At 40.1% G+C, this 25,166-nt stretch overlaps 1 protein-coding gene across 11 annotated transcripts in view; it reads left to right on the forward strand.

The window, feature by feature from the left end:
• LOC122561773 (semaphorin-4D-like) overlaps positions 1-25,166 on the forward strand; it is a 269,699-nt gene that overhangs the window by 181,001 nt on the left and 63,532 nt on the right. For 10 of the 11 annotated variants that reach the window (XM_043713910.2, XM_087997181.1, XM_087997186.1 and 7 more), the window contains 5 exons: positions 2,399-2,555; positions 3,478-3,700; positions 16,699-16,811; positions 20,087-20,259; positions 23,828-23,880. In XM_043713910.2, the coding sequence (XP_043569845.1) occupies positions 2,399-2,555; positions 3,478-3,700; positions 16,699-16,811; positions 20,087-20,259; positions 23,828-23,880 (719 nt within the window). The remainder of the gene's footprint in view (positions 1-2,398; positions 2,556-3,477; positions 3,701-16,698; positions 16,812-20,086; positions 20,260-23,827; positions 23,881-25,166) is intronic. The other variant, XM_087997198.1, reaches the window with a different exon arrangement.

Here is a 25,166-nt window from a genome sequence, read left to right on the forward strand (position 1 = left end):
TTTACTGTCTTCCCGTCTAATTTGGGAAGAACCCAGAAACAGTCAGCTTCACCCTGTATCAGCAGATTGTTTAACCAAAACTCTGCTGACTCTGGGCCTTCTGCTTCTCCTGCAAACCCAGCTGGCTCCCAGTAACACTCTGGCTGACAGAGTGTTATGTCTTATACTCTGAATTGTCACCTTAAGGCACCCTTTCTCTTACTTGAGTTGTGGCTGGCAATTTTAAACAATATGGCTCATCATTTACACCTGCGGCACTGGGCTTCTTGAGTCCACCACATTGACTCCTTGTGGCCACTGATGCCACATTGGTGGCATTCTATGATTGGTACTGTGCTCTGTTGATTTTTCACTATTTTATGTGCTGGATGTCATCACTCAACTGGGTTGCTTTACCAAATCCATTGAGGTAGAAATTTCAAAGCTACCTTAAAATTCAGGTCTCTCTCTGCTAGTAGTTTCCAAACTTGCAATGTACTGCCAACTTCAAGGTGGCCATAATTTAGCCAATGGACTGTCCTTCATGCTGTACCCATTTATAAAAATTAGAATGTTCCAAGATAGTTTAGTGGTTTTTGTGCAAAACTCCCCAACACTTCATGTAGTCTTTTTGATGTATCTTCTCCACTGGTTTCTCTGGTGGCATCAGACTCGTTAGATTCGTGAAAGTCTTGCTTCCAGTGGTACTTAAGAAAACCCTTACCGTTATGTCTTTGTTTGCTTATAAATACATGTTAAAATGTTTGCTGCACAGAATTCAAGTTTTTAATCTCTTCATCAAACATCCCATCACCCCAAATTGGTCCACCAGTTGGTTTCCTGCCATCAGGAATTTTTTCTGCCATGCAATTCGAGTAGCTGTCGCAGCCCAAGACCCCTTGGTGAATTCTCTCTGCGCTAGCCAGTCCCTCACCAACTGTTAGCATACTCTTGTCTCCCAGCAGTGCCTGCAGCCCAAGCATTTGAGCAAGCTTTTTCCATGACGACTTCAGTAAGCTCCTGGGAGAGTACTCCCCCTTTAGTGTTGACTGTGGCTGAGTCTGCTTTTGACCACTTCCCTCGAGGTTAATCCAGTGCTGTTTTCTAACTATGGGTGATGCCCTTCCTCCCAACAGAAAAACAACAGCTTTCGCACGCAGATTGTGGTCCGGATGCCACTCCTGTCCTCAGTTGCTATGTTTATTGTTCACGAGAACCACAAACAGAACACGAGGTAGACAGAAAGTCTCAGCTCCATCATCACTGTTTAGACTGCGTCTTCTAGCTTCTGTCTTTGGGTCACCTGACAAGCTTTGTAAAAGGGCTGCTCACATCCAACTGTATACATAACAGCCCAGGTATCCTGTGTTTCTGAATTCAGAATTCGAAATAGAGCATTACTCCAAATTAAAACTTGATGTCAGTTAAAGACCAGTGCACATTCTGGCTGCTTCTTTGTTTAAAGAGCTGTGCAGAAGTTTGAAACTGTGAATCTGGATTAATGATTGTGACATTGGTAAACTGTATCTAAAATGTTGTACAGAATAGGTACAGGTAGTCCTGAGTTAGGTTTCTGATTTAATTACTGAGAATTGAATGTTGAAGCAGGCTTGAGGGGTCAAATAGTCTGCCCCGTTCCTATTTCTTATTGTCCTATAATTGCTTCTTTAAGTGAATCACATATTCCTGTAGGAATTTACATTAAAGCTGGAGTTGAGTTCCTTTATTAATAAAACATTTACACTGCTTTCTGTCTATCAATGCTCAGACCTAACAAAATTTCTGATTTTGTTTCAATTTCCAGCATCTGCAGTTTTTCTGTTTTTTCTTGTGATCTTTTTTACTTTTCTTTGCAAGAAAATGTCTGATGTACAAGTTGAAATAGTGTGCTCTGTATGTTCAGTTTTGTTCTTTGCTAAATGAAGAATAAATTAAGTCATTGAGTTATATCAAATACAATGTATGTTTATTTATAAGTTCAGACTTTATCATCTGTCTTGCTCTCTCTCCACTTTCCCCTACTTCAGTGGCTAAAACATGCAAATATATACAGTGTACATAGATGAGTAAATTATGCATTCTTTGGAGTGGCTGTTGCTGGTGTAAACAGAACTGGAGTTTTAAAACTTGAGTTTGAAAATGCCACAGTTGAGAAGCATAGGAAACACAGAAAAAGGCTAAGTTCACCTGGCGCGATTTGGGTGCTGATGCCCAAAAATGTGGATGAAGTGACACAGAACACATGATGTAAAATCAGAAGTGCTAATGCATAGTAATAATACATAAAAGGAGAATAACTTTAAGGAGCAGATCTTAATTCCTTCAGATATTGTTTTATTTTTAACATTAAATGAGGCAATGTTAAATGCAGACTATCTCTATAATCTTGTAATAAAATGTGTCTTTATGACCTTGTCAGGAGTAATTTGGAAGTATCAGCAGTCTGTGCCTTTAACATGTCCAATGTAGAAGATGTTTTCTCTAAAGGGAAATATATGCAAAGTGCTACATTTGAACAATCCCATGTAAAATGGGTCAGATACAATGGACAAGTTCCAAAACCTCGCCCTGGCTCAGTGAGTATTTATAATCATTCTGTTTTCATCTTTTGGTTATTTTAAATGAAATTCAATATCTGCTTGTTTGATTTGGCCATTTATAAATCACCTGTTCTACTTCAGTAATGACTATAAATTTACTACTTGCTGGTTTAAATCTTTCTAACTGCATTTTAACAGTGATTTGTGTGGCTTGGTTTATGTAGATGTAGAACTTAGATTAGATTTCCTACAGTGTGGAAACAGGCCCTTTGGCCCAACAAGCCCACACCGTCCCTCTGAAGAGTAACCCACCCAGACCCATTTCCCTCTGACTAATGCACCTAACACCTATGGGCAATTTAGCGTGGCCAATTCACCTGAACTGCACATCTTTGGACTGACGGAGCAAACCGGAGAACCTGGAGGAAACGCATGCAGACACTGGGAGAATGTGCAAACTCCACAGAGGCAGTCACCCATAGCTGGAATCGGACCAGGGTCCCTGGCACTGAGAGGCAGCAGTGCTAACCACAGCCATTGGGGAGCACACAGTGTCCTTAACATAGTATGTAAAAAGTTCTTAGCTTGTGATTCTGCAGCCTACAAAAAGTTTTATTTGCTGGTGAAACTTCATTAATCCTGTTCTGAGGGGATCAATAGTATAACTAATTCATAGTTATGTGCAGGTGTTGGATACTTTGATACTGTTTGGTAGCTAACATAGCTGTATCTAAAGTATGTGCTTTAGTAAAAATTATGAGAATGTCTGGAAATAAAATATTCTAATTTTAAAACTTTTTTTTCAACCATTTCATTGACTGGGAGCCCAGAAGGTACCAGGCCGCTCCAACTGTGCTGACTCTTCATTGAATTGAAAAGTGACTTGCACTCATTTGATGTGTGTAATAATGGTTGTTGAGTGTAGTTTTCATTATTCAAATTCTTTATCCCTTTCTAGTGTATAAACAATGAAGCGAGAGCTTTGAATATCAACAGCTCACTGATGTTGCCTGACAAAACTCTTCAGTTTGTGAAGGATCACCCTCTGTTGGCAGACCCAGTGAACCCTATTGGAAATAGACCAAAATTGGTGAAGAAGAATGCAAACTATATGCAGATTGTAGTGGACAGAGTTAGGGCACTTGATAACGACCTCTATGATGTCATGTTTGTGGGTACAGGTAAGTTTTTGTAGTAATATGGACATTAGTGACTGTTTAGTACAGGGAATCAATTACATGCTATGTTAAGGACAGGAAATAGATCTGGCATAAATTGGTTACCAGGAATTTTAGCAACCATACCTTTGGTTCCATCACTTATATAAATTGTAAAATGTTGAGGCCCCAGCTCTGATCCCTCTGGCATATTACCTGTAACATCTTGCCAACAAGGAATTGACCCATTTATGCCAACTTTGTTTCCTGAATTCACCCAATCTTCTATCCATGCTCATGTTACCCACTGCTCCATGAACTTTTTTTTTCCATAATTACTGTTAATGTACTACCTTATCAAATACCTTCTGGAGATCCTAGTACAGTATATCCTTTATCTATAGCACTTTACTTCCTCAGCGAACTTCAATTAATTGTTTAAACGTCACTCCCCTTCAACAAAGCCATGTTGACTCTACCTTGTTTTTTAAGCTTTTTACAATGGTATCTTTAATAATTATTTCTAACATCTTGCCTTTGACTGATAGAAACCAGTTAGCTTAATGTGTTGTCTCCATTTTGAATAAAGGAGTTATATTTGCTGTTATCCAATTTATTGATGCCTTAACCAAATGTGTGGAATTTTGGAAAATTAAAACCAATGCATCAACTATTTCACTCGCCACTTCTTTTAAGACCCTAGGATAAATTCCAGAACTCAAGGGCTTGTTGTCTCATAGATCCAACAGTTTTTTTCAGTACCTATTTTCCCTATTTGTAATGATCAAGTTTGATCCCTAGCTTTTACTTTTTTTAGTTAATCATGAGAGGTGGTCCTCCTCTTGTTATTCTAAAATATTAAAAGTGATTGCTATTGCATCTTTATTAACCTATTTGTTAGCCTAAGTTGCTAGTTCACTTTTTAGCTACCTTTGTTTTCATGGACCCACTCTTCTCTCACTTAATGTGAATTTTACATTCAAGTTTATGTTTGCTGTTTGAAATAATTAATGAATCCTAAACTATTTTCAACCATCTGAATTTTAGTCTATATGTAGTTTAATATGTTGTCATGATCTGATTTCTTGAACTGACGTCATCCATCTCTCTCTTGTGCTAATGCTATTGTTATTTAGCAAACCCATCACTTCACCTTTTCCTAGCTTCCCGTCTTCCTGACTATTACGTACTCTTTAAAAGCCAGATCGTAATTTATGTCAACCTGCAAACCTGTCTCAGTAATGGCTATTAGGTCATAGAGTCATAGAGATGTACAGCATGGAAACAGACCCTTCGGTCCAACTTGTCCACGCCGACCAGATATCCTAACCCAATCTAGTCCCATCTGCCAGCACCCGGCCCATATCCCTCCAAACCCTCCTTATTCATATACCCATCCAAATGCGTCTTAAATGTTGCAATTGTACCAGCCTCCACCACATCCTCTGGCAGCTCATTCCATACACATACCACCCTCTGCGTGAAAAAGTTGCCCCTTAGGTCTCTTTTATATCTTTCCCCTCTCACCCTAAACCTATGCCCTCTAGTTCTGGACTCCCTGATCCCAGGGAAAAGACTTTGTCTATTTATCCTATCCATGCCCCTCATAATTTTGTAAACCTCTAAGGTCACCCCTCAGCCTCCGAGGCTCCAGGGAAAACAGCCCCAGCCTGTTCAGCCTCTCCCTATAGCTCTAATCCTCCAACCCTGGCAACATCCTTGTAAATCTTTTCTGAACCCTTTCAAGTTTCACAACATCTTTCCGATAGGAAGGAGACCAGAATTGAATGCATTATTCCAACAGTGGCCTAACCAGTGTCCTGTAAAGCCGCAACATGACCTCCCAACTCCTGTACTCAATTCTCTTGACTATCCTACCTACCAGCGACTCCACTTTCAAGGTGCTATGAACGTGCACTCCAAGGTCTCTTTGTTCAGCAACACTCCCTAGGACCTTACCATTAAGTGTATAAGTCCTGCTAAGATTTGCTTTCCCAAAATGCAGCACCTCGCATTTATCTGAATTAAACTCCATCTGCATACTCATGAATTTTTATTTGCACTATCAATTAATTTCCTTTTGTTTTGCATGCTACGTGCATTCAGCTAAGCAGCCTTTAGTATTGTCCTATTTATTCTTTTTGACCTCTAGCCTCAACTGCTGATTTACTGTTTGATCTGTGCTTATCCCTTTCTGTCATGGTCTTTTTATTATTTCCATAATAGTAGCTTTTTCTCTGGCCTTTATTGTACTCTTCTGATTTCCTATAACCTCTCAAATTTGATTCCGAGCTACTTACTTCCCCAGATATGTGGTTCAGAAACCCAGCCTCCACACAATTCAGATGGTGTTGTCTCAAAAGTTCTCCTTTTGCCAATGCCCCACGAATGGGAACCCTTCTCTGTTCCACCAGTCTTTAAACTACACTTGAATTTCTTTATTTTAATTTGTCCTATGTCACTTTGCAGATGACGGGCAGTACTTCACTGATTATTACCTTTTGAGGTTTTGGTTCTTAATTTGGTGTCCAGCTTCTCGTACTGACTATGCAGAGCCTCTCTCCTGGTCCTGCCTATGCTGTTGGTGCACATGAACCACAAGGTACTGCATCCTCCCCATCCCACTGTAAATACCCCTTGAGCCCTGAGCAAATGTCCCAAGCCCTGGCACTGGGCAGATACTACAGGTTATTGGTCACTTGCTGTTTGCTGCAGAAAACAGTATTAAACCCTCTCACTTTACTATTGTTGCATTCCCTTTTGTTTCCCTGACTTGATTGCTTTCTGTACCATAGTACCATACCCAGTTATCTCATCCATCTTGTAGACCTCAACCTTAATCCATTAAACTGAACAAAATGCTGTTGGGTAGTTGGAAAGACTGAAGCTCATACACCTTTGTGTCTGGCTCACCATTCCTGCTCACGCAAAGTCACATCCTCTTTTCCCTGACACCTGAGCAAACTCCTAAGAGATGTGCCTGCTATTTGGGATAAATTGTCCAGGTAACTTTCCCTCTCCCTGATGTGTTCCAGTGTCTCTACTTCCAGCTTTTAAAATCGAAGCTGAAACCACTCAAGCCGGGTTCTCCGCTTGCCTTCCAAGCTCTGGAATTCCTTTCCTAAATCTCTAATTCTCCAATTTAAAAAAAGTTGAAAACTGATTTCTTCCTGTTCTTACATGGCTTGGTGTCAAATTTGCTTCGCTCCAATATTGCCATTCTGTCATGTGACAGTTACCAACTTAATATGAGCTAATTAGAGGTTTGTTTTAAGCGTTTATTTCGTGACTGTTAAGCTCATAAATTTGCAAATCTTCATTTGACTTGTGGTAGTCACATGTACCTAAGTACAGTGAAAAGCTTTGTTTTGTGAGCAGTACAGACAGATCACAGCAAACAAGAAAGTACAGATCATGTGCTTAGACAGAGCATGGCATACAAAGTTACAACTGCACAGGAAGTGTGCAAAGTAAGATCAGTATGATTTGAAGTTAGAGAGTCCATTCAGGAGTTTAATTACAGCAGGGACGAAACTATTAGTGCATGAGTTAAAGCTTCTGTATTTTCTGCATGATGGAAGAAGTTGGAAGAGTGTATTACCAGGTGGAAAGAAGTTTTAATATTCACAGACTTTCCATGGCAATGATAAGTGTAAATGGAGAACATAAATGGGAGGCTGGCTTCTGCGATGGTCTAGGCTGTGCACACAACTTGCTGTAGTTTCTTACCGTCCTGGGCAGTACAGTTGCCATGCCAAGACAAAATGTACTTGGATAGAATGCTTTCTGTGATGCAACTGTAAAAGTTGGTCAGGGTCATTATAGACATGCCTAATTTCCTAAGCTGCCTGAGGAAGAAGGGCGTTGTGCCTTCTTGACCATCACATCTACGTGGAGGAGCAGGGCAGATTGTCAGTTATCATTACTCCCAGGAACTTGACGCTCTCTACCCTCTCCACCTCAGTGGCATTGATGTAGATAGGGGCATGTCCTCCTCCTTTTCTTCTTGAAGTCAATATCAGTTCTTTTGTTTTGCTGACATTGAGAGAGTGTTATCGTTGCATCATGACACCGAGCACACTCTTTCCTTCCCGTTATGACACGGGGTGAACCCCTCTGCTAATTTAAATCAGCAACACAGGTAAGATTCACCCCACGCTGTAATCTGTTAAAATTCGATAGGCAAAAGTCACTATTTAAAGTAAAAATTAACAACTTTATTCTTTTAAGTCTAACAGAGAATATTAACTAACAACTATTTACAACTCCTTTCTCTTATACCCATCTTGTACCTCCCCCTCTATAATACTAGTCCCGTTTAAACAAAAATCCCGATTACGATTTACAAAATATTATAATCACGTTTCAAAACCAGTCAGCTTTGTTGTGTTTCCTCTGTAGGTTTTTCTGTCTTCTCCACTTCATAGGATTCTACTTCACAGGTCTTTGATAGATAAGGTACCAGTTCTGCTGGCAGTCTGTACTTGTTGGTGGCTTGCTGCTCTTTGCTGCTCTGGCTAACTGTTCAAAATGTCTGATATTTATACCCCGAAACTTCGGATCATTTCATTGATTTTAATATTGTCAACATACTAAATTCAAACTTGATTGGAATGTGGTATCTTGGGGCATAATTAAGCTGATTGGCCGAATTTGAATTTATTTTGTCTCATAGTAACCCAGCTACTGTTCAACCAGATGTTACATTTAAAATTTTCCAGTACTCTGTATGCTTGCTAAGTCATTGCCAGCCTTTCAACTCTCTTAAAACTACAGTATACCTACAACCTCATAATACTGTATTCTACCTCATCATTGTTTGATATCTGGCGGTGGTGTCACCAACAAACTTGTTGATGGCGTTTGTAAGGAATTTGGCTACATAGTCATGGGAGTACACTAGGGGGCTAAGTACAGAGCGCCACAGTGAACTATGGACAAACAAAACTACAGAACATTGTGGGCAGTGGCCAAACAAGGCATGGGATGCTGCATAGAAAAATTAGTTTTCAAATCTTTTTCGAAAAATATAGTGCCTTATCACCTCTCTCAAATCATTTGGGATTGAATAATGATCATATTTACTCATTAAGCTATTCAAGAAACAGTTAATTCAATTTCAAATTTATGTCTTTGTCGTTGCCCATCCTCCTGGATATGCTGGAATTTCTACTGTACTTTTTGTATTTTAATTTTGTTGATTCTGCCCAAACTATAAAAACATTACCTTAATTGGTACAAAAATACTGCAGAATATACTTTTTATTGGAAAGATAAATTTTGATCTATTACTGTGCATTAAAGAAACACTTGAGCATTCAGCCATGTTAACCATAGAATAGTTTACGATAGAATTCAACGTGCTACTTGAAGCCTAAAACCTGAATAAATGGAAACCAATTTCTCTGTAATCACTGACATTATTGGCGTTCCTGGCTGATAAAGAAATAGATCTCGCTGTTATCTATTTACACTGTTTAAGACCAGTTCTCATGTGAGCTCCAAAGTGATTTTGGTTTTTTGATATATTGTAGGCACATGTACCTAAATACAGTAAAAGGGTTTGGGTGCTTGAGGCATAGAAGTTTACAGCTGCACAAGAGTTAAACAAAGCAAGATCAACATTAGATTTGAAATTAGAGAGATCCATTCAGCAGTTTAATAACCACTTCTGTATTTTCTGCCTGACGGAAGAGTTTGCATGAGAGCATTATCGGGGTGTGAGGGATTTTTGATGTCTGCAGCCTTGCTGTGGCAAAGAGAAATATAAATGGTGGTTGGCATCCATAGTGGCTTGTGCACACAACAGTCTGTAATTTCTCACGATCCTGGGCCCCTGGGCAGAGCAGTTGCAGTACCAGGCTAGTATGCTTTCTATGGCTCATCTGTAAAAGTGAGTGAGGATCTTTCTGGACATGCCAAATTTCCTAAGTGGCCTGAAGAAAAAGAGACGTGCCTTCTTTACTGTCACATCTACATGGCAAGTCGGGGTGTGAGGGTGGGCGGCACGGTGGCACAGTGGTTAGCACTGCTGCCTCACAGCGCCAGAGACCCGGGTTCAATTCCCGACTCAGGCGACTGACTGTGTGGAGTTTGCACGTTCTCCCCGTGTCTGCGTGGGTTTCCTCCGGGTGCTCCGGTTTCCTCCCACGGTCCAAAGATGTGCAGGTCAGGTGAATTGGCCGTGCTAAATTGCCCGTAGTGTTAGGTAAGAGGTAAAATGTAGGGACATGGGTGGGTTGCGCTTCGGCGGGTCGGTGTGGACTTGTTGGGCCGAAGGGCCTGTTTCCACGCTGTAATCTAATCTAATCAAAAAAAAAAAGTCCAGGACAGCTCGTCAGTTATCATCACTCCCAGGAACCTGACACTCTCGAATCTCTCCACCTCAGCTCTGTTGATGTAGATAGGGGCATGCCCCTGTCCTTTCTTCCTGAAGTCAATGATCAGTTCTTCTGTTCTTCCGACATTGAGAGAGAAGCAAGCAAAAAGCCCAGTTTCAGCTTGAGCTAGTATTAGCGTGATGACTCTAGTGACATAACTCCCAGAAAAAAAAGTTAAGTATTCTTTATGTTTAACTATATATAAAATACACAGGAGGATGATCCAGCCTATAATTCTGAGGCACCTAATTGTTCAAACAAGCAACATTTGAGACACAAATAAATGTTCAAATTTTAACAAAATAGAAATCTGAAAGTTCAATTTAAAATTTAGGCTGTTACTTAAAGCAATTTCAAGTTATTACTGAAATAATAAAAATGGAAGACAGAATTAGGAAGATCAAATGTTAATATTAAATCTTGTCAAGAAATTCTGTGTTTTGGAACATGGGAACAGGAGAAAGCCTTTCAGCCCATTGAACCTTCTGTCAGTCACTTAGACCATAGCGGGTTGTCTACCTCAACATCACTTTCCTCATGCTATCTGCTTAACTGTTTGATGTAATTATTTTCAAGAAACCTATTGACTTCTGTCTTTATCATGCTCAATAATTGAGCTGCGACAGCCCGCAGGCAGAGTCAATGCCCTCTGAATAAAGAAATTCCTTCTATCTCCATCTTGAATATTCTACCCCTTTTTCTTTCTGTCCTCTGGATATATCTTCACCAGCCAGGGGAAGCATCCTAGCTGCAGCCACCCATTTTTTTTTAAACTACTGGAAATGCAGCCCTGGTTGTCTCAATCTCTGCTTGTAAAACAAACTAGCCACCCCAGAGATTATTCTGTGAATCTCCATTACATCCCCTCTATGGCAAATATATCCAGCTTAGATAATTCCCTTCTTAATCTATGAGGCCAAAAATTCCCTTCTTAATCTATGTGCATTCCTCTTAATCATATTTTAATAAATGTCACCGTATCATGTCCATTATAATACATTCTAATATTTTCCCTAGTATTGACACCGAATAAACAGATCTTTAGTTCTTGAATAGTAAGGTTACATTTTTATTTTGCAGTCATTAGGATCCTTTACAGAATCTTTGGGATTTTGAAAGGTAACCACCACTGCATCCATATTGTAATGAACACCTCCGTCATGAGTGACATGGTAGCACTATTGCCTCACAGTACCAGGAACCAGGCTTAATTCCAGCCTTGAGCAACTGTCTGTGGAGTTTGCATGTTCTCGCCATGTCTGCGTAGGTTTCAGCCAGGTGTTCTGGTTTCTTCCCATAGGCCAAAGATGTGCAGGTTTGGTGGATTGGCAATGCTAAATTCCACCATAGTGTCCAGGGATATGTAGGCTCAATAGGTTAGCTATGTTTAATGTGGGATTACCAGAATAAGATGGAAAGCGGGCCTGGATGGGATGCTGTTCGGATTATCAGTGCAGTCGATCTGCACTGTAGGGATTTTATGATTCTATCAACACTCTGAACCAAGGGATTTAATAATTTTCAATCCAATTAACATTTGGAGTACTGCTCTATTAATATTAATTTCTTTCATTGCCATATTTTTACAAGTACCTTAGTTTGCTAGTATTTCTGGAAGATTTTCTGTATTTTCAATAATGCAGGTACCAAATGTTTTTCTGCTTTCACCGTTTCTGTTTCTTCCTGAAATCCTCTTTGATCCTTGAGGAGTCCTATTCTGTCTCTAGTTATTTTTTCTTTAATATACTTAAATAACCTCTTTGGATTCACCCTTTTTGATTCACCCTATTCTTCTCTGTGGAGACTATTTTGTGGCCCCTTTTTGTCCTCCTGATTTCCTCCTTCAATAAACGCCTGTATCCCCTATATACCTCCCTTGATCCCAGCTGCCACAATTTTGTGTGTTAGGATTGAGCCCTCCACTACCACCTGATGAAGGAGCGACGCTCCGAAGGCGAGTGTGCTTCCAATTAAACCTGTTGGACTATAACCTGGTGTTGTGTGATTTTTAACTTTGTACACCCCAGTCCAACACCGGCATCTCCAAATCTGGCTATCCATTCTATCTATGCCTCTCACCAATTTGTACATCTCTATCAAGTCACCTCTCATCCTTCTTCGCTCCAATGAGAAAAGCCCTAGCTCCCTCAACCTTCAGAAGACATGTCCTCCAGTCCAGACAGCGTACTAGTAAATCTCCTCTACACCCTCTCTAAAGCTTCCACATCCTTCCTGTAATGAGGTGACCACAACTAAGTGCAATATTCCAAGTGTAATCTAAACCAGATTTCTATAGAGCAGCAGCATAACCTCGCAGCTCTTAAACTCAATGCCCCTGCTAATGAAAGCCAGAACACCATACACCTTCTTAACAACCCTGTCAACTTGGGTGGCAACCTTGAGGGTTCTAATGGACATGGACCTCAAGATCCCTCTGTTCCTCCACACTGCCAAAAATCCTGCCTATAACCCTGTATTCTGCATTCAAATTCAACCTTCCAAAATGAATCATTTCACACTTTTCTGGGTTGAACTCCATCTGCCATTTATCAGCCCAGCTCTGCATCCTGTCAATGTCTCATTGCAACTTACAACCGTCCTCCACACTATCCACCACTCCACCAGCTTTGTATCAACAGCAAACTTATTAACCCACCCTTCCACTTCCTCATCCAAATCATTTATAAAAATCACAAAGACCGGAGGTCACAAACAAATCCCTGCAGAACACCACTGGTCACCAAGCTCGAGACTGAATACTTTGTTTCTACTGCCATCCTCTACGGACCAGCCAATTCTATATCCAGACAACTAGATTTCTCTGTATCCCATGCCTCCTTACCTTCTGAATCAGCCTACCGTGGGGAACATTAACAAACATTGTGCTAAAATCCATGTACACCACATCCGCTGCTCTACCTTCATCAATGTGTTTTGTCACATCCTCAAAGAATTCAATAAGGTTTGTGAGGCATGACCTGCCCTTCACAAAGCCGTGCTGACTATCTCTAATCAAACTGTGTGGTTTTCCAAATAATCATAAATCCTGTCTCTCAAAATCCTCTCCAATAATTTGCCCACCACCAATATAAGACTGGCTGGTCTGTAGTTCCCAGGATTATCCCTATTCCCTTTCTTGAACAAGGGAATAACATGTGCCACCCTCCAATCATCTGCTACTACCCCAGTGGACAGAGAGGACGCAAAGATCATCGTCAAAGGCACAGCAATCTCTTCCCTTGCTTCCTATAGTAACCTTGGTAAATCCCATCTGGCCCGGGGACTTATCTATCTTTGTTTCTCAATTTTCAGCACATCTCCTTAACATCAACCTTTTGAGCATATCAGCCTGTTTCATGCTGGCCTCACAAATGGGAAATTCTCTCACAGTTATGAAAACTGAAGCAAAGTATTCATTAAGGACCTCCCCTACCACCACCTACTCCAGGCACGTGTTCCCTCTGCTATCCCTGATTGGCCCCACCCGTACTCTAGCCATCCTCTTGTTCCTGACATAAGTGCAGAATGCCTTAAGTTTTTCCTTAATCCTACATGCTAAAGCTTTTTCATGCCCCCTTCTAGCTCTCCAAATTCCATTCTTCAGTTCCTTCCTTGCTACCTTGTAAACCTCTACAGCCCTATCTGATCCTTGCCTCCTCAACCTTAAGTAAGCTTCCTCCTTCCTCTTGACTAGCTGTTCCACATCCAAAACAGTAGGGTAGGTAAATTAGACATAAAATAATGTGTGCAGTGTGGAAGCTATTTGGGAAGATTCTGAGGGATAAGATATACATGCATTTGGAAAGACAGGCTTTGATTAGCAGTAGTCAGCATGTCTTTGTGTGTGGGAGATCATGCTTCACAAATTTGTTAGCATTCTTTGAAGTGACCAGGAAGGTGGATAGGGTAGGGCAATAGATGTAGTCTTAGTGAGCCCTCTGATAAGGTTCCGTGTGGTTAGCTGCTCTAGAAAGTTAGATCACATAGAATCCAGGGTGAGCTGGCAAATTGGATGCACAATTGGCTTAATGGTTGGAAGCGAAGGGTAATAGGGGAAGGATGCTTGTCAGACTGGAGGCCTGCTACTAGTGGATTGCCTCAGGGGTCGGTGCTGATCACATTACTGTTTGTTATCTATATCAATAATTTGGATAAGAACGTGCAAGGCATGATTAGTAAGTTTGCAGATATTAAAGTAGGCAGTGTCATGGTCAATGAGGAATGTTATCAGAAATTGTAACAGGACCTTGATCAGCTTGGGAAGTGGGCCAAGAAATGGTAAATGGAGTTTAATACAGATAAGTGTAAGGTCTTACATTTTGGAAATTCAAATCAAGGTCGGAGTTTTATGGTGAATGGTAGACCCTTAAGGAGTGTAGTGGAACAGAGAGACCTTAGAATTCAGGTGCACGGTTCTCTAAAAGTGGAGTCACAGGTAGACAGGGCAGGGAAGAAGGCATTTGGCACACTAGCCTTCGCCAGTCAGGGCACTGAGTTTGGAAGTTGGGACGTTATGTTGCAGTTGTATGGGATGTTGGTGAGGCTGCACTTAGTGTATTGTGTTCAGTTTTGGTCACTTTGCTACAGAAAGAATGTTATTAAACTGGAAAGATTGCAGAAGAAATTTACAATGACGTTTCTAGGACTCAATGGTCTGAGTTATAGGGAAAGGTGAGACATGCTAGGGCTCTTTTCATTAGAATATAGGAGACTGGGGGGGGGGGGAGATCAAGGACTAGAGGGCATCAGTTTAAGGTTAAGCGGAAAGAATAAAAGGGAACCTGAGGGGCAACTCTTTTGCACAGAGGGTGGTATGCATGTAGAATGTTACAGAGCAGTACAAGGTCTTCGGCCCTTGATGTTGCGCTGACTGTGAAAGTAATCTGATGCCCATCTAACTTACACTGTTCCATTATTATCCATATGTATGTCCAATGCCTATTTAAATGCCCTTAATGTCGGTGAGTCTACTACAGTTGCAGGCAGGCCGTTCCACACCCTTACTACTCTGAGTGAAGAAACGACCCCAATATCTGTCCTAAATCTATCACCCCTCAATTTAAAGCTATGTCCCCTCATGTTCGCTTTCACCATACCAGGAAAAAGGCTCTCACTGTCCACCCTATCTAACCCTCTGATTATCTTATACGTCTCGATTAAGTCATCTCTTAACCTTCTTCTCTCCAATGCAAACAGCCTCCGTTCCCTCAGCCTTTCCTCGTAGGACCTTCCTTCCATACCAAGCAACATCCTAGTAAATCTCCTCTAAACCCTTTTCAAAGTTTCCACATCCTTCCGAGAATTCGGTGACCAGAACTGCATGCAAGACACCAGGTGCAGCCTTACCAGTGTCTTGTACAGCTGAAGCATGACCTTTATGGCCCCTACCAATAAATGCCAACACACCATATGCCTTCTTAACAGTCCTATTAACCTGGGTAGCAATTTTCAGGGATTTGGAATTAGCTACCAGTAGGAGTTGTTGAGCTGGGTACATTTAACAACATTTAAAAGGCATTTGGACAAATACATGGATAGGAAAGGTTTAGAAGGATATGCAGGGAAATGGGTTGAGCGTGGATGGACACTTTGGTCAGCGTGGACCAGTTTGGGCCGAAGGGGCTGTCTCCGTGCTATAGGACTCTGATTGTATAACACCTTTCATTACCTCAATGCCTTGAAGTAATTTACAGCCAAAATAATTGCTTTTGAATTGTTAGTACTGTTGTAATTTAGGAAACATAGCAATTTCTACACTGCAAACTCAGATGCAATTTTGAAAAGTTAAGAGTTAAGTATTGGCCTTGGGAGGTAGAACATAGAATATTACAGCACAGTACAGACCCTTTGGCCCTCGATGATGCGCCGACCTGTGGAACCAATCTCCAGCCCATCTATCCTGCACTACTCCATTTTCATCCGTAAGTTTATCCAATGACCATTTACATGCCCTTAAATGCCTCTTCTAAATATAGCCATTAGGCAAACAGAACCTTTGATTAACATGATTTAAATGATGGCAGTCCATCAGTAATGCTCTGATTTTGTTATGTACTGTAGTGTGTTACCTTGCAGTTTAAATTTACCCTTAAATTTATGTGGAGGATCCTAAGCTGATGCTTTCCACCATCGCAGCATGCAAGCTGACTTTCTTTAATTATGGTGCCTGGAACCCAAATACATGATGCCAAAGCAAACATTCAAGGCTATATTTTCTACTATTAGATATTGTCACTGGTTGATTGGCCAAATTCTAGGATCCAAAGGATCTCTGAATAGGAGTGGAAAGGATCTTGTGAAGGATAAGTTGGTACTCTGAATTTGCAGGTCCCAGCAGTTGACATTGGCCAGCCCCAAGTTAAAGAGATCTCACTCTTCTGCTTGTTTTTCAAAAAGGTTCCCTCCACCTTGGGCTCACCAAGCAATAAACTCAAAAAATGCCAACAGAGAGAGGATTAATTAATATTGCTATCCAGCCTCCCCTAGTTCCTGAACATACCTGTTTGTTCAAAGAAATTGCAAAGATATTTTTAAAAGGCCAGGAATAGATGATGTGCCAACTCTAATGCTGTAACACTTAAAATGCTAGGTTTTGTTTACAGATAGTAAAATTGATTTTCTAAAATGTACATTGTTTTTCAGATAAAGGATTATTGCACAAAGCAATTAACTATGGTAATGAAATGCATATAATTGAAGAAGTCCAGATTTTCCCTGACTCTGAGCCTGTGCAGACATTGCTCTTGTCCAAAGAGGTAAGTGTAAACTTAATTTTTATAATCTTCTTGAGACAATCATATCATTAAATTAGTGACGATAATCTGGTGCAGTGAATAATCTGAGTTTCCTTGTTATCATACTTCAAGAGCATATTACGGTGCTAATTTGCATGATTGCTTGATGAATCTCTCCTGCCAACATTTCTTTGGACGAATCTTTCATTGAATGTATTCATGTCATGTTTCCCTGTCACTTTCAGCTGGACCACTATTGAACTCCATTTTTCTCCATTATGGTCTATTACAAAGACGCTTGCCAACAGAAATCAATCATTCACCAGTTGAAAGGTTCATTGACCTAGGCTCACCAATTAAGGTGGGATGTCTAGACACACACTTCCTATATTTTTTAAGACGAACTGCTTCCTGACTTTGCTTCTGAATGGCCAAGTTCTAATTTTAATTTAAAAATATGCCTCATTCTTTTCTACTCATTTTTCCCAATGCTTCCAATGATCTGCCCTTCTAAAAGTGGTGACTCATGACAAGAGTGTGATTTTATGATCATGTCACTGATATCCCTTCAATACCAAGACCCAAATTGCTCTTATTTGTGAATATGTCATGTGAATATTCTCATTGAAGTCCAATTGAAAACCTGTTCTTCATATATGTCGTAGGCATCTATAATGGTCACAGCATCACCCAGTTGAGATCAACTAATTTAGTGTTGTCGTGTGGTCAAACTGGAAGGTTTATTGACCATCATAGTACAATGCAAGGTACAGTTTGAACTGTTGGGGTATCCTGATGATCTTAGGTTGTAATATCTTGCCATGTTATGATTGCTGTTAGGAAAATCTTGGAATCTGAGCTTTGCAATTTTGAGGAAAGGATAAAGGACAGTAAATCTACCTACTTTTAATGTTGGTCAAAGGACCTAGATCTGTTCTTCACCAAAGTCTTTAAGGTCACATCCACTTGTGCCGCAGGACTTGTTGTAATTCTGACCAACAATGGAAGCAGCCAGGAAGCTGTTGTTGAATTAAAAATTTTCTTTCAAATTTAAGTGCTGCCCTCTATCTGCTTCGTATTTATTTTGGGAATGTGATTGACATTACACTAAATGCTAAAGGAGCATTGAGTCATTCAGATCTTTGAGACTGAAGTCATATGGCCAAATTATGGCAGATGAAGAACATTGGGTCATCAATCAGGCAGTTACTTTTCTGATGCGACAAATTGCCTGATTTACTGCATCAAGTTTCACAACTTGCTGTGGTAGGATTTCACTTCAGGATTTCAGTATTGCTGGTCCAGTATTAGAGTTACTTGGATACTGTACTTGTGTTGAAATCTCTGAATCCCACATTGCATAAAACTGGTCCTCAGTTCTTCTTTCTGTATTACTGTCAGCAATCTCATAACTGTTGCAATTCCAGTAAGAAGTGTTATTATATCTATTTTGTTTTTAAAATTGCTCATTATTACTTGGGAAGCTTATTCTTGACCTGTTTAATTCAAGAGATTGTTACCTTGGTGCACTGAAGCACATTTTCCAACCAATGATGGCTGGAGGCCCTCACATTTGCCTGTTCTTTCCTGTGTGTATTTTTTCCTCCATTAACGTGGCATTTCTCAATACAGTTATGTTGGATATGAATGACATCTACAGTCCAGATCATAACAGAAGCAGAGCCATTCCAAGTCTGAAAATTCTTTGCATATGGGAAATTCATCACATATCCCTACATGCAGTGGGATCCTCAATCCCACAACGTCCATTTTATTCTACTTTTTAATGCGATTTGAGTGTTGCTGACTAGGTTGGCGTTTATTATCTATCCTAAATGATCTTTGAGAAGCTAGTATTGAGCTGCCTTTTTGAACTGTAGCAGTCCTTGTGGTGTAGGTACTTTATAATGTTAAAGAAAGTTCAGCATTTTGACCCAGTGATGATGATCAGACAGTGATATATTTCCTAATCAGTGTGGCTTGTGACTTAGAATGGAACCTTCACATGATAGTGTTTACTCAATGTCCTTATTCTTCTCAACAGTAGATGTTGTGGGTTTGAAAGGTTTTAAAGGAACCTTTCGTAGTTGCTTCAGTGTGTTGAAACCATGTATTCATTAGTTTGGATGGTAATTTTTAAGTGGTGGTGAATGGACCACGAATTGAACAACCTTCTTTTCCTTGGATCATGTGAAACTTGTTGAGTGCTGTTGTAGCTTCACTTAACCATATATGGACAGATTTCTATCACCCTCCTGGTTTGTGCCTTTCAACGGTAAGAAAGCTAGGAAGTTAGTCATATTATAGAATATCCACTCACAGACTTGCTCTTGTAACTGCAGTGTATATATTGCTTGTTCAATTCCACTTTTGATCAATGGTGATCCCTTGGATGTTGATGACTGCTTCAGTGATGGTATTGCTGTTAAAAATCAAGACAGAATAACTAATTTCTCTAACATTTTGGGAATAGCCATTTGTTTTTCTGTGTAGCATGGACAGTATATCTTTCTGATCACACATATTCTCCAAGTCTTTCTACATGTAGGCATGGACTGTTTTAAATGAACTGGGCACTGTGGAATAATCAAAGGGAAGTTCATTGATGAAGTAATAGGTGGACGTTGGACAGAACCCTAAGGAACTCCTGCAATGACTTTTGTGGAATTGTCATGGATGATTTGCAATAGCCACAGACATTATCCTCTGGCCTAAACATGATTCAGCCAATGGATGTTTTTTCTGTTATTTCCGTTCAATTTTAATACAGCTCATTGATAGTTGATCAAGTGCTAACTTAACACTAAGGGCAGAAATAGAGTTATAGCTTGAAAATGGATCCTTTGGTCCAACCACTCCATGTCGACTGTACTCCTCCCAAACTAAACTAGTCTCTCCTGCCTTTGCTTGGCCCATATCACCCCCTGCCTCAAACCATACTTATTAAAGTATTTATCCAATGTCTTTTAAAGTTGTAATTGTACCTGCATCCACCATTTTCTCTGGCAGTTCATTCCACACATGAACCACCCTTTTCTTTCTCCTCTCACCTCCTTTATTTTGGATCCTTTGAAATGCAATAAAGCAATAATGCTCAACTTGGACATATTCAGGAATAGGAATTTTGCTGAGAGATTTTGAATTTGATTTTTAGCATTCCATGCTACTTTGATCTTTGCCAGTAACTTTTAGTATGATTGTACTTGATAGTATTCATACTCTTTGCAGCTTAAAAACACAACTTTAATTTAATCTGTTTAGTGATATCAATTAATTATTTGACTTTTCACTTGTAGGACAAAAAGTATCTTTATGCAGGGTCTCATTCTGGTGTTGTTCAAGCCCCTGTTGCTTTTTGTGAAAAGTATAAAACCTGCACGGATTGCATTTTGGCAAGAGATCCCTATTGTGCTTGGAACACCGGAAACAAAAGTTGTGACTGGATTACGAATAATCATACCAATAAGAGGTCTGTGTATTCAACACAAAATGTATTTAAATTTGTAGAGCTATTTTATTAATTTGTGGAGTTTCTTAAGGTGTCAGTGTTCAGCTTTAATGTCCTGCAGTGCAATCTTTGTATGACACTATTATCAGGCACGAAAGATGTGTTGCTGGAAAAGCGCAGCAGGTCAGACAGCATCAAAGGAGCAGGAGAATCGACGTTTCGGGCATAAGCCTGAAGCAACACATTTTTCAGCTCTTATCTCCAGCATCTGCTGTCCTCACTTTCTCCCTCCATTATTATCAGGCAGCAAAATTGGTGAAGTAATATGCAAATGGTAAACTCAAGAGTCACTTTACTACTTGTCTACTGCTGACAGATTCAGGTGTTCATGCTCCTTGAAAGTGGAGTCACACGTAGATAGGATAGTAAAGAAGGCGTTTGGCATGCTTTCCTTTATTGGTCAGAGTATCGAGTAGAGGAGTTAGGAGGTCATGTTGCGGCTGTACAGGACGTTGGTTAGGCCACTTTTGAAATATTGCATGCAATTTTGGGCTCCTTCCTATCAGAAAGATGTTGTGAAACTTGAAAGGGTTCAGAAAAAAGCATGGCCAATTCACCTGACCTGCACATTTTTGGACTGTGGGAGGAAACCAGAGCACCCAGAGGAAACCCACGCAGACACTGGGAGAATGTGCAAACTCCACGCAACAGTTGCCTGAGGTAGGAAATGAACCCGGGTCTCTGGCGCTGTGAGGCAGCAGTGCTAACCACTGTGTCACCGTGCCGCTCACAAAGTTCTAGGCTTTAAAGTGGTATCATGACTTCTATCCCGTAGTGTTGGGTCAACGGGTAAATGTAGGGGAATGGGTCGGGTGGGTTGCGCTTCGGCAGGTCAGCATGGACTTGTTGGGCCGAAGGGCCTGTTTCCACACTGTTAAGTAATCTAATCTAATCTAGAAAAAAGATTCACAACGACATTGCCAGAGTTTGAGCTATAGAGAGAGGTTGATTAGACTGGGGCTGTTTTCCCTCGAGTGTCGGAGGCTGAAGTGTGACCTTCTAGAGATTTATAAATCATGAGGGGTTTGGATAGGATAAATAGACGATGTATTTTTCCTGGGGTGGGGGAGTCCAGAACTAGAGGGCATAGGTTTAGGGTGAGAGGGGAAAGATATAGAAGAGACCTAGGGGGCAACTTTTTCACGCAGAGGGTGGTACATGTATGCAATGAGCTGCCAGAGAAGAGGCTGGTACAATTGCAATATTTAAAAGGCATCTGGATGGGTATATGAATAGGAAGGGTTTGGAGGGATTTGGGCCGGGTACTGGCAGGTGGGATTAGATTGGGTTGGGATATCTGGTTGGCATTGAAGAGTTGGACCGAAGGGTCTGCTTCCCTTCTGTACATCTCTATGACTGTATGACTTTTGGATATATTTGAAATACCGGTTATCTAACATTCAACTTCATCCATCCCAGAGCCACTACCTAGTTGATGATAAATCAAAATTGTTTTGTGGACTTAATCTCAATTATAAGATTTTTAAGTCATTATAATGTTGCAAAATGAGTGTTTTTAGTATTAAAAAGATCATTTGAATTAAGTGACTTTGAAGCAGGAGAGACAGGTGAATTATGCAATGTGTTTTTGCTCTTTTCATAATGGGTTTTTAGTTTGCATTTAAGATACAATTGCTTGTTTTTTTTCTCTGATGCAAAAATCCTTTTGTTTGTTTTGCATTATTAATCATTTTTCTCAACCTAAACCTGGATGGATGTTGAATCTACCTGAACCTGCATTTTCATTGCTGAAGGTAGTTTTCACTGCTGCTGCATAAATACTAAGTGTGCATGATCAAAGCCCAGCTTATTGACCTTCCCCTGCAGTTACAGTCAATAATAAACTGCTTCATACAAATTTAGACTGCAGACGAATTTAGCATGGAAATGTGGCAAAAGACACATTTTGGTAAAAGGAAAATGGAGAGTCAATACAAAGTCAAGGGCACAATTCTAAAGGGTATGCAGGAATAGCGAGACCTTGGTGTGTATATATGCATATGTTATCAAAGGTGACAAGTTAGGTAGAGAGGTATTAAAGCAAAGAGTATTCTAGTCTTTGTTAATGGCAACATAGAGAATGAAACATGAGGCTAAACTAATGCAGGACAAAATGATTAGACTTCAACTGGAATATTCTTTTCTGGGTGTGACACTGCAGAAATGATATGAATGTAGCGGAGTGACTGCAGAAGTTTTTTATGAGAATGGTTTCGGGGTTAAAAACCTTCAGTTATAAAAATAGATGGAGGAAGTTTGGACGGTTTTCCTCTAAGAGGAGAAGGCTGAGGAGAGATTTGATAGAAACCTTCAAAATGATGAGTAGGTAGGAAGAGTCACTTTATGCTTATAAAGGATTGCAAGCCAGAGGATACAATTTAATCTTTCTTAATGTGAGTGCTTCGTGTTTGAAATGCATTGTCTGGAAGTGCAGTGAAGATGGGGTCAATTGTCAGATTCAAGATAGCATAGGATGATCATTTAAAGAGAAACAATGTGCAGTTTGAAAGGGAAAATGCAGGAATTTGGCACTAAGTTAAAAATTCTCATAAAGCCAGTGCAGACCCAATGGGCTAAATTACCTCCTATGCTGTAACAATTCTATGATTTTGTGACTGTGAATATTGTAATTTCACACAAGCAGAATGATATTATCTGCAGTACCCTGTCCTCCACTGGATCCTAATTTGGACCTGAAACTCTTCAGTGTTCTCCTGCCTGGTTGGTTCAACAGGAGCAGAGGCAATCCATAAACCTCTGGATTTGTTAAGACGTTTTTGAGCAGAAGTTAAATGTTCAGTCTATCTACCAGCTCTAAATAAAAGGCGAAAATCTCCTCCTGACATAGATGGTCGTCAATTATGTTTTCTTCTTACTTAAATTATTAAGTGTTCGCTATGGTTCAGTCAATAGTCATCTCTCTCTCCATTTGATCAAATGGTGTGGAATCAAATCCACACCAGAGACTTCAACACATAACCTAGACGAATACCTCTAGAACAATACAGAGGGAATGCTGATGCTATTGTGGTTTTTTGGATTATGCACTTTTTTTTAATTGATACGATACCTTTTTCCCTTCTAGGTAGATGTGAAAGATTCAGGAACGTTTTTTAAAGAAAGGCAGGGGGCTTTTGCTGTTAGCCAGACAATATTTACTCCTCAACCAAAATCACAAAACAGGCCATCTAGTCATTGTCATTTCCTGTTTGTGGGATCCTGTTGTGTGCTAATTAGCTGAAGCACTTTGCAGCTCACAACAGTAACTATATTTCCAAAGTACTGAGTTGGCAGTGCTTTGGGATGTCTTGTGATTGCGAAAGGCATTCTATAAATGTTTGTTTTTATTTGAATATAAATGTGAAGCCCAAGAAAGTAAAGGCTTTGGCACGTGACATGCTGGATGAAAGACTTGATAATTGTAGGTTGTATAGATATATTTTTTTCTACTTTCTTCCCTAAATATTACAACCAGATATCAGTAGTTAGCAACTACTAATGATTGATCTGAATTATTTTCTTTCCACAGCAGTTTGATACAGAGCCTGAATGGATTTGCAATTCCTTGCAGAGCTGAAGATGGTATGTGGACAAATTTTGATGTTCATAATGAAAGGATTCTCCTAATCAATCTGTTCAGAGATGTTATTACACACCTCTGGAGCAGGTGGGACCTGAACCTGGGTTTTCTACGTCAGAGTTAGAAATGCTACCATTGAACAGCAAGAGCCCGATGCTCATGACGAATATCTTTCAATTACTAATGAGTTCTGGAGTCATCAGTAATAGTGATACTTAACATACTAGATATTTTCCAATCAACCTGTCCAGACAAGTTATCACATGCCTCTAGAGCATATGCAGCTTGAACCCAGATTTCCATCTGTTGTGGCAGTTTGCTCAAATCTCTGGATGACTAGTCCAACAATAGTACACTATTCTCTCAGCTCCCCACTTACTGCTCATAATGAATGATATTTTTAATCTTGCTGTTCGGATATGTTATGACCCACCTCTGGAGCAGGGTCGTGAAAGCAGGTCTCTCTGTTTCAAATGTAGGGATACTTCCATTGCCCCACTAGAGCCCACTATTGCTAATGAAGAACTTATTTTAAAATCCGCCTGATCAGTGATATTATTTTACACCTCGGGAGCAGGTGGGACTTGAACGCAGGCCTCCTTATCCAGAGGTAGGGACACTAATATATTCTACAAGAGTTCTATTGCTCATGAAGAACTGCATGTCTTTTCATTGGCACCAGCTAGACAGATCAGATGGTAATGTGCCAGTGAAATTGATGCCAGCAGCCAGATTAGCTTTTCACCAATATTTTTGCAAAACATTCTAGAAGTCTGCATTTAGATATCTGACAGATTAAGTCTTTGTGTTCCAAAAAAAAAGTCTTACGAATGAATCAGTTTGTATCATTGATCTTGTGCATCAAAAGCTAGATGATCTGGATGATCTGCATCTGTATTGACTGTGACAAACCAATCATGTATAGAGCAGCACCCTAAATGAAAATTACATTTAGGTAAGAGCAGAAAATTCTGATGTTGCAATGATGTGAAACCCTGGAGCATTAGAATAATGTGTCTATATGAGATTGTCAGTCAACATATTAAATTGCTTCTGTTTTTGTAGTGAAGATTCACCTGCGGTGCTGTTCAGAAGTAAATTGCAAAATTTTGACCCAGCAACTGTTAAAGAATGGCAATAAAGTTTGAGACAGAATGGTGTCAGGCTTGGAGGGGAATTTTCAGGTTGTAGTGTGCCAATGAGCATGGTATCCATGCTGTATCTGTTGGAAAGTTGTGGGTTTGGAATCTGCTGACTAAGGTTTGTTGAGTTGCTACAGTGTATCTTG

Source organism: Chiloscyllium plagiosum, unplaced genomic scaffold (genome assembly GCF_037043375.1).
Source record: "Chiloscyllium plagiosum isolate Xiang-an unplaced genomic scaffold, Cpla_swu_hap1 HiC_scaffold_2, whole genome shotgun sequence".
NCBI lineage: Eukaryota > Metazoa > Chordata > Chondrichthyes > Orectolobiformes > Hemiscylliidae > Chiloscyllium > Chiloscyllium plagiosum.